Source organism: Rosa chinensis, chromosome 3, assembly GCF_002994745.2.
Source record: "Rosa chinensis cultivar Old Blush chromosome 3, RchiOBHm-V2, whole genome shotgun sequence".
NCBI lineage: Eukaryota > Viridiplantae > Streptophyta > Magnoliopsida > Rosales > Rosaceae > Rosa > Rosa chinensis.
The window spans coordinates 16,896,672-16,906,062 of NC_037090.1; the positions used below are offsets into that span (position 1 = coordinate 16,896,672).

At 36.6% G+C, this 9,391-nt stretch overlaps 1 protein-coding gene across 1 annotated transcript; it reads right to left on the reverse strand.

Moving 5' to 3' along the window:
- Window positions 1-1,482: 1,482 nt before the first annotated feature.
- LOC112192784 (protein fluG) lies at window positions 1,483-9,167 on the reverse strand. The gene is made up of 18 exons (XM_024332656.2): window positions 8,939-9,167; window positions 8,606-8,857; window positions 8,325-8,392; window positions 8,106-8,221; window positions 7,929-8,034; window positions 7,389-7,545; window positions 7,199-7,294; window positions 6,866-6,914; window positions 6,486-6,757; window positions 5,674-5,846; window positions 5,188-5,308; window positions 4,746-4,798; window positions 4,527-4,656; window positions 3,672-3,817; window positions 3,258-3,446; window positions 2,646-2,878; window positions 1,900-2,042; window positions 1,483-1,780 (listed from the first exon to the last, which is right to left on the reverse strand). Exons 1-18 carry the CDS (start codon window positions 9,098-9,100, stop codon window positions 1,718-1,720), a joined length of 2,529 nt encoding a protein of 842 aa, XP_024188424.1. The 5' UTR covers window positions 9,101-9,167; the 3' UTR covers window positions 1,483-1,717.
- Between the last annotated feature and the right edge of the window lie 224 nt (window positions 9,168-9,391).

The window sequence follows — 9,391 nt, forward strand, 5'->3', positions numbered from 1 at the left end:
GGTTTTCTGGGATTTAATTTGGAGGGATGTGAGTGATCCAGGTCGTTATGATGCTCCTATAATTACACAAAAGTGAACAATATTAGTCATTGCCAAAAAATTGGTAATGAAAAGTACCAAGAAATATAATGGCAATTGGCGTGAAAGATTTTTTACCTTTAATTTTGTGAAAGAAATAAATATACACCTCTCACCAAGAAATTAGCTATAGCTATGTATGAATATGCTTTGAACGGTCCTAATAAAGTTACAATTTGGTGTAAACCAAACCCAGTTTAGAGGATACCAGTATTTCGAATCACTTATCTTCGTATTCAGGTTATCTATGAAAGATATCATATGTGTCCTAATTCCTATCAGATAAGTTATAAACCCCAATCCTATCATGAGCATTTGTACTATAATCCGGATTCGGAAAATAAATGCAGTTTCCACTTCCCAGTCCAAAAAACACCTCATCTCTCACAGTCGTTGAGTTATTTATTAGCTTCAACAGTGACATCGAGGATCTGCCATGTCCAACATTGATCATCTCTTCTTCAAGATTGTTCATCTCTATCCATTTAGGTTTAGGACTAATTTTACAAACTTGAGCACCCAAAACGGAGCATTTTCATTTGCTAGATGCTTTAAAACAAGTGAAAATCTCACCTTTGGAAGCCTCAAGACTTGATCAAGGTTGCATGGATCCTTCATGCACTTATGTCGAGGTGTGTTTCCAATTTCTACTTTCTTGCCATGGTACATCTTACTATTGCCTTGAGAAAGAACAACTAAATACTCGATACTTGTTGACCTACTAGTTTATTATGAATAGTTGCATACACCTTCCCACTCCTCGCGGAACAGAACATTAAATTGAATGCAGAAAGAGGCAGACTGCTGGTCAAGGTAAGGATCAGTTATTATCATCCAGCCATCAACAAATCCAGAGTAACAGTATCTTGAGGAATATAATCTCTTTCAGAAACTCGAGTCGTGACCTGGATTATACAACATATAATTCCTTGCGACGATTAATGGAGAGATTAATTAGCAGATATTATCAGCCGTGGAAATTGAGTAGCTAACCATTGCGATGTTACACTTCTCCAACGGGTATATATACAGCAGCGAAGTTTCCTTAATCAACTGGGGATAGCCGCGTTACTATCGTTTCTATAAATTCATGAGGAAGGTGGGTCAAACTTCAAAATGGTTGTAAAATGGTTCAACTTACAAGCAATTGCCAAACTAATTTTGTTCAACTTTTGTATGAGGTTGCTTAGTCTAAGATGTTAGAAGATGATACAATCGTTGTTAATCTATTTCTGTAAACCATTGTTGGGCATTTTAATTATTATTTGATGAATTCTTTTAGTTCCATTTGACAAAATCAGCTCCGATACGAAAACAATTTACGGGATTGATTCCCATGAGGACATTTCCCTTGAGACACAGGCATATAATCTCAAAAAGTTAAATATAAAATAAGAAAAATAGTTCATGAAAACTCTGCTACAGAAAACGAGAAGATATTATTAATCATAAACAGTACAAAAGATTTTTTTGCTACAAAAGGGGTATATAAGTTGCTTGTATATATGACATTCCTCAAATGAGGATTCCCCGTGCTCGTATTATTTTTAATTTCATAGACTTTGAAATGGCAACTGATGGAAAGTACTGGTAAGTCTGGAAAAGGGCTTAGACCAAAGGAAAGATCAAGACAGTAAGCTCAATACCGGTGTATAAGTTGCTTGTATGCATCTTTGTGCTTCTCGTAGTAGTCAAATTCTGCCTGCAGACAGAATTAGGAACAATACGAGTATTCGTCATTTGACAAACGGTATGCAAATATTTTCATTGTAGTTCGACAAACGGTATGCAAATCTTTTAGGAATAATATTTAAATCATACCTTGCGGACTCCCTTTATGGCAACCAATAGCTTTTCTCCAATGAACTCTTTGAAGAGATCATCTTTCTTTAAAGCTTCTAATGACTCCAAAAGTGAAGTTGGTAACCTTTGTAGTTCTCCATCAAGGCTAGAAGGATTTGTATCTGTTAAATGACAAAATATCATAAAAATGTCAAAATACAGTAAAATATTCTTCCAAATGATCAAAAAGGTTACATTACGCATTCAAAAAGGTACAGATTACACATTCAAAAAGGCCACAACCTCAATTTTCTTCAATTGTCATGACCGAGTATGCACTAAACTCGTGACAAATCAATGCAGATAATGAAAAGAAGTTAATGTTGGAAAACATAATCAGTGAGGAAAAAGTAGTTGTACTGTCAAAAGAACAAAGATTTTCATTTCCAGAAAATCTGTCAAACTGCATCATAAAAGTAATCTAGTTCAGTGCAGACGACGCATAGAGATTGAATCAGAATTCCCCAATAGGTGCTAGTGTTCAAGCTATAGAGAGAATGGTGATATATATATATATATATATATATATATATATTGTATATAGGCCTATTTGTACTATAAAGATTCTTAAAAAAAAAATTAAGATTCCAAAAGAATGATTATTACAAAATATTGTTTACTTGCATAGAATGAGACTGACCAGAATCACCAATATGACTAATTAGGGCAATTTCAAGATCACATCTTATAGCAAGTCCATATTATCTAATGTTATGTAGTCTTACCAATAGGTTCAGGGAGACAAAGATGCCCCCTAAGGCCATCAATGCCAGCAGCTAGTATTGCAGCCAAGCCCAAGTGTGGATTTGCACACCCATCAAATGACTTGATCTCAAAGTTGCTCACCAGACCAGCTTGAATTCCAGGTGGGCATGCAGTTCTTAATGGAGCTTCCCTGTTTTCTTTTCCCCAGCACTTGTATGCTCCACTCCAAGTATTAGGTTGTATCCGGTCGTAACTACAAACATATAATATGATATACTATAATTAAGTGAAGATGCTCCAACAAAGAATTATTCAACTAGAATAACAGGAATGGGACAGTCTCACATATGATATTTCAGACTAAATTGTACACCCAAAATATTCTGGAAGCATGAACTTTACACATTCATATCCAGTCTAAGGTATTGATATTATATACGTTGTTCTACAAGTTTGTTTTTCAAGCTCTAAGAAGGTTTGGTAAAACTGATCCCTGAAAATGTAAAGACTCTAATGAAAAGCTTGAGAAATTGGAAAAACAGGGCGACAAAAGTGGTATGTACAAGATGATATTACTATGCACAAGTAAGAACAAGGGGACAAATGGCAGAGTCTGGCGGAAATGTGGGTACCTATTTGGAATTGGAGCTGTAAATGCCAAAATTGCAGGGAGATGATATAAAACCCCTGCCATAAATTCCTCCCCAACCTTGGACATTCCATGCTGAGAGGATCCACCAGATGCCATGAATACATTTTTCCCATTCTGCCACAAACTGAGATGTACATGGGCTCCAGAGCCAATATCATCTAGCGCATACCTGCCCAAGACACGACAAAGTTATGCAAAGCGTCTTACAATATGGAGCATGAAGACCAAAACAATATTTCCACATAACTCATGAGGATGCAATTTTACAGACTGAAACATGTAAGAAGTATTAATCACCAAAATTCCCAAATACAAAAATTGTTTCAATCTAGTTGAAATCAACAGCTTATTGCATTTATATATGTAGCTATGTATGGCAAAATTAAGAACCTACTTTGGCACAAAGGTTGCCGACAATCCGTGTTTCCTTGCAATGGCCCTAATAACTTCACGGGTATAAATCAAGTTGTCAGCAGCATGCTGGCAAGCCGTGTGCCCTAGAGCCATCTCAAATTGACCTTTCCCACTTTCTGCATGTAACTACAGTTTGTAACAAGGATACAAAAGTAAGTAAAAATTAATGTAAAATCTTTTTTTTTTTTTTTGTTGAGAGAGAGAGATACTACTACTACTACTACTACTACTACTACTACTACTACTACTACTTAAGTTAGCTACTAGACAGATCAAGACTGTGTCGGTCTGTGTGTATGCATGTTTTATTTTTCTATTACAAAGTTGATCAAACGTGCCTCAAGGAAATGTTCAAGCTATCAAGCATCAACTACAAATACAGATATGCCTGGACCAAAAAAAAAAAAAAAATCTTGACAAACTACTGATCATGGATAAAACTATTCAACAAGAAAAGCTCGGTTCACCAAAAAATCGAGATCAAATAAAGAAACCCCTATAGATGTACATCCTTGGATAAGTCTTACTCATGTGAAATGGTAGATTTTTACCAAATGCAGTACAAATTAGTACAAATTTTGAAAATGACAGCATTTGCTACCTGTTTCAATTTCAAACTGGAAGGATACTCTATCCTTGGTTTTTTTTTTTCATTAAAGTTCAAGTTCTCATGGTTGTTTTAAGGATGCATGACCCTTAAAAGTTGTACGAACAATAATAAATAATAAAGACCGGATGGATAGCTCCAATAAGATAGCCACGGTGGATTAATTCAAAGGACAATTTTTCTCAAACAAATATAAGAAGCAATCACAGCATGAGTTTTCTTATGCACCTGTTCTACAGTAATATTCAAGGACTGGAGAGCAGCAAGAACTTCGTGAAACAAAGGGGAAGCAGCATCATATGATGATGGGGAACAGTAGGGTGTTGAGTCAAATGGTACCCATTCTTCTTTCCCGTCCCTGCACAATTTTTAATTGTGTACCGCAAGTCATAATGTGTGCACAATGTCCAAGTTACAAACTTACATAGATATGGGAGCATCTCCTACCTTAGTATACTCTTCAAGAGAAAAAATTCATTTTCAAATCCTGCATTCATTACCTGCACAAATAGCATTTAAATTTTGTTTTTATTTCATTTTGGAATAGAAAAAATACATAATTTTTAGAGTACAAGAAAGGTGAATTAGCAGTCCACCTATAATGTGAGCAGAAATTTAAAGGCTGACAAGCAGTGCAAAGCCCTATGCAATGTCTTTCTAAGAGCATCGACACAAAGATTTTACCACTTTCTTAGAATCCCACCTATTCACAAGTAACTCCATATGACAACATGTGAGAGGGAAACCTTTCTATAGGAAATCCCTATGACCACATTTTTTTTATAGAATTTCCACCCCTAAGCCTCTCTTCTCAAGGGAATGAGACAAAAATAGCATTGAAGTTGATATGAAAGTAATAGGTATGCAAGATACAAATGATCTAACATACCAAATTGAATTCATCTTTCAATATTTTTGAAACCCTCCGTAAGGCCTCTCTTGGGCAGTATTCCCATGCTTCACCTGGTTTAAGATGCATGTTGGCCAAAACCATTTCCTCTTGTTCTACCCTGTCGATGAAAATACTAATATTTAATAAAATAGTCAAGAACCATGCTATCAGATTCAGTAGCAGTGCATTTTGTAAATGAAAGTTCATCCTCTATACCTGGAAAATATTGCATAATAATAAATTAAGTTTGTATAACTGATAAATTCATGCATTTGAGCGTAGCTTGTTATCAAACTAAATACAATTCTAACAAAATCCATTGCAAAAAAAAGAATTCTCGACTATTCATACAATTAAAACTAATAAGCTAAAGAGACAATTTCTTAATCATACTATCTCTACACCCTAATTTTTTTACCTAAGCATATATACAGTTTACCAAGAGTATACTTTTTCTGAAACCTCAATAAATCTCCTTAGTACCATGGAATTCTCCACTTAGTCGATAAATCAGGCATGAGTCTGATCTCACCCACTCCAGTCAAATTAGTCTCATCAGCTGGACCATCAGTGAAAGAAGTCATTCCCATACAAGCAAAAGTCAAACCAATGCCATTTTTTGTAACGATGTCATTGAACCGCTTAGCAGGAACAACCTGAATCAATGATGAACAACAAATGAGACGAATGAAATCAATATAATTAATCCGTGCAAATTCAAGATGTCACTTACAAAGTGGATTTGTTTGATAATATCCCCAAAATTAAAGATCCTTATTAAAGAGGCACAAAAAGGTGCAATTACAGGAAAAGATAAGGCTTCTGGTTCTTGTAACCATTTTTAGGACTAATTACTTAACCTAGAAAGGATGACCACTTGCACTTTCACCTCATCTTGTAATTTTTATTTTTTTTTTATAACTTTTTTGCCGAAATTGAATATACGAAATACTATGGATTAAGCATACAAAGGCAAGGTTGTACATATAGGGTTGTGCATCTGGTATGCTTGCTATAGTGCTATAGAGTACGCTGACAATGAAATAGATGAAGTATAAATAGCAACCAGTTTTACAAGCGATGTCCCAACTATATATTAGTAAATTAAGCCACATGATTTTACTTGGTAGAAGGCAGAGTAGCATGAGGTGAATTTTTTTAGCTTAAAATAATTATCTGTTTTGTCTATGGAAAGAATAGGTGTTTTTCTGACTTCTGAATGCAAAATTTTACTGATAAGAAGCCACAGAAATACATCTATTCTAACAAAGAAACAGAAAATTTAAGGAACTCACACGACATCTTTGTTGTCCTGATGCATCAGCCCAGAAAACACGAACAAGTGAGACATGATTTTCCGAGTCATTACTCTTCACCTTCGCAAAGTTAGAGCATACACTATTGGCTGAACCAAAAGATTTGACAGCACGATCAATCTTGTAAAACTGAACTGCATTTTGTGAAAAGATGTCTTCAGCAGCCTCAATAGCTTCCGGAATTGAGAGATCACCATCAGCACAGGCATCAGATAGAACTGAAAGGACAACTTCACGTGCTTTTTTTGCACCTGTCAATCACAAATATGTATGCGCCAATGCACATAAGCATCTCTGTAGACTTAAATCATCATGATCAAGAGTAATGCAATGGTAAATTGATATTCACTTTAACAGACCTAAGTAGAAAGTTTCGGGAAATGCATATCCATCAGTGCTGAACATGACCTGCAAATAAATTACATCGAACGTTTTTATAAGTGCAAAAGCATGTGCATGGCCATGTACATACAGAAGAAACATCTTTTCCCCTTACAACTCACTAGAAGACACTTGTAGAAACAATAACACGGACAAGGTTCAGAAAATAATCTGGAGTCCATTAAGAAGAAGAATCACATACACTAATGCTTAACATTTTGTACAGCGGCGAAAACGCTCTCTATGTGTCTTAGAATGCATATTTTCATTACTTAATCTTTCTTTCAGGCTTAGACTAAATATACTGTTACCTTCTTAATTGGAGCAAGCTCCAAAAGTTCTTTTAGTGAAGATACCATCCCGTGTACACTGAGCTTGGGTATAGCCAAGCCAAAGTCGAGGTAGACCTGTATGTGAAAACGCTTATCATCCTCAATGACCTGCCAGTTTACATTCAATGCCCAAAAGACTATTTTAATTCAACGAAACTGCAAATATCACCTGGGGATAAACAGAGGCTAGATATGATGCTTCCTTTGAAAACGGGTAGGATGCATGTAAAAGAACAATGCGGCTTTTAGAAAATCTCTTGTCCTCAAGCACAGCCCGGAGATGAAGGGGATTGGATAGCCTCAAGTCCAAATCTTTGTCGCCAAAACTAGTTACAGGTCAAAAGTGTCAATCAATTATATCCAAAGAACATTCAACTTGAACAATCACAGCAGCATACAGCTCACCTATAAACTTTTGCATCCTAGTTGAAAATAGGTTGTAGAAGTAGTACTAGTACTTAGAATCGTAAAATTTGGTTCGCAACTCCTAAAAATGGATAAGCCTGTGAATCTATTTCCTTCACATTTCATTTCAGCATTAGTGTTTTTCTAAAATTGACCCACGTTTCTTACGTGAAAGAAGTAATCAGCTAACAAGAGAAGTATTCCTTCAAATAAACAAAAAAAAAATCCAAATTTTTCTATTATATTAGCAGTAATCATTCCAACAATGCAAAACCAATTTGATAATTGCAATACTCTCCATTACCCTGTATGTATCTGCATTGGCAAGTCAAAAAGTAGAGCAACCTCCAAACTACGAGTGAAAATATAGTCGATAAAACTTTTATTTGATATGCGAACAGGCTTTCCAGCTGCAGAGATAGAATAATTAGCATACATTCCGGTTAACAAAGATAAAACATCATCTAAATGCAGTACTCACCCTGTATGACCTCAGAAAGACCTTCCTCAACATCTTTCCTAGTGACATGTGTACTAATTTCCAGACCGCTGCGATATGCAGCTATACTTTTCAAGCCAAAAATCTTATCAGCAAATGTGGCATAGATGTTAAGAAAATCAAGTCATCCGAAGAGTTCATTTTTATTTCATTCTAGGAAAAGGTAACAGATAATACACCATAAGCTAAATGAAAGGATATGACTTCAACTTTCCAACAAATGCTTCAGTGAACACATCCAATGTCCAAGAAGATCCACCCGGGAACTCCTAAAAGAAACACAAAATAACAAAAACTCAAAAATGAGTATCACTTGTAGTCCAGACTCCACAGAATAAACGCATCATAAACAGAAACCATACGATCCTCTGCGCAAATGACGCCTCATTCGCAACTAGATTTCCGAAAGAACTACTAAAATCACATACAGGACCTGTATAGCATTCAAATCAACATTCAGAGCACAATAAAGGAGCCTCCACCTCATTAAGAATCTGCTCAGCCAGGAACTCAATCCTGAGAATCCTCCCAACCACAGGCGCGAAACTCTTGTGCCAATCTACGTCATGCATTTTGTCCAGCCTCAGTCCATCATCAATAAGCAATGCGGAGATTCTCGCAGCCTCAAAGCACCGGGAGCTAATCGCCTCTAATCCGGCGACTCTCCGATGCTCCTCAACCGCATCCAAGGTCTTCTCACAGCCGTAAAGCTCCGCAACCTCCTTCAAACTTCTCTGCAAATAAACCCGATATAAATCGCACCATCAAACAGGTGAATGACGAGACCAATGGAATTGAATTTAGAGAGAACTGACCTTGAAGGAGAGGGAATGGGGTGCGTAGGATAAGGCGTCGGCGTTGGCTTCGGAGAAGGCACTGATGAAGGGGAAGGAGGAGTCGACGGCGACGATGTTGTGGGCGTGGGCGTCGACTAGCTCCGCCTCCTCCACCGCCGCCCGGAGCGCCGTGAAATCCATCTCTATCTCTGTTTCTGTCTGACAGTCAAACACTGAAGCGACAGCGTTGAAATTCTTGGCTACCTCTTTGGCTTTTAAATATAATGGAGACGCCGTCAACGATCTTCTTTCTTTTTTATAACTGAACGCCGTCAACAATGTTCTTCTTTTATTCCTCTTTTTTTTTTTTTTTTTTAAATAACTGAACGCCGTCTGCGAGTCAAAGTTTGGGCGCCCTCGTGGATTGAAAATCTTGTCGGGGTAAAAATATTACAGTTTATCAAAATGCAGGGGGCCTTGAGTTTGTGTCAA

What these genes read in the sequence shown, in the direction of transcription:
- LOC112192784 (XM_024332656.2), bottom strand. Translation starts at nt 9,100, where the DNA reads ATGGATTTCACGGCGCTCCGGGCGGCGGTGGAGGAGGCGGAGCTAGTC. An exon ending in TTTGTTGGAAAGTTGAAGTC is followed by an intron (nt 8,222 to 8,324) that starts ATATCCTTTCAT and finishes CATCTATGCCAC; the next exon opens with ATTTGCTGATAAGATTTTTG. An exon ending in TGAAAGATGAATTCAATTTG is followed by an intron (nt 4,799 to 5,187) that starts GTATGTTAGATC and finishes CTATTTGTGCAG; the next exon opens with GTAATGAATGCAGGATTTGA.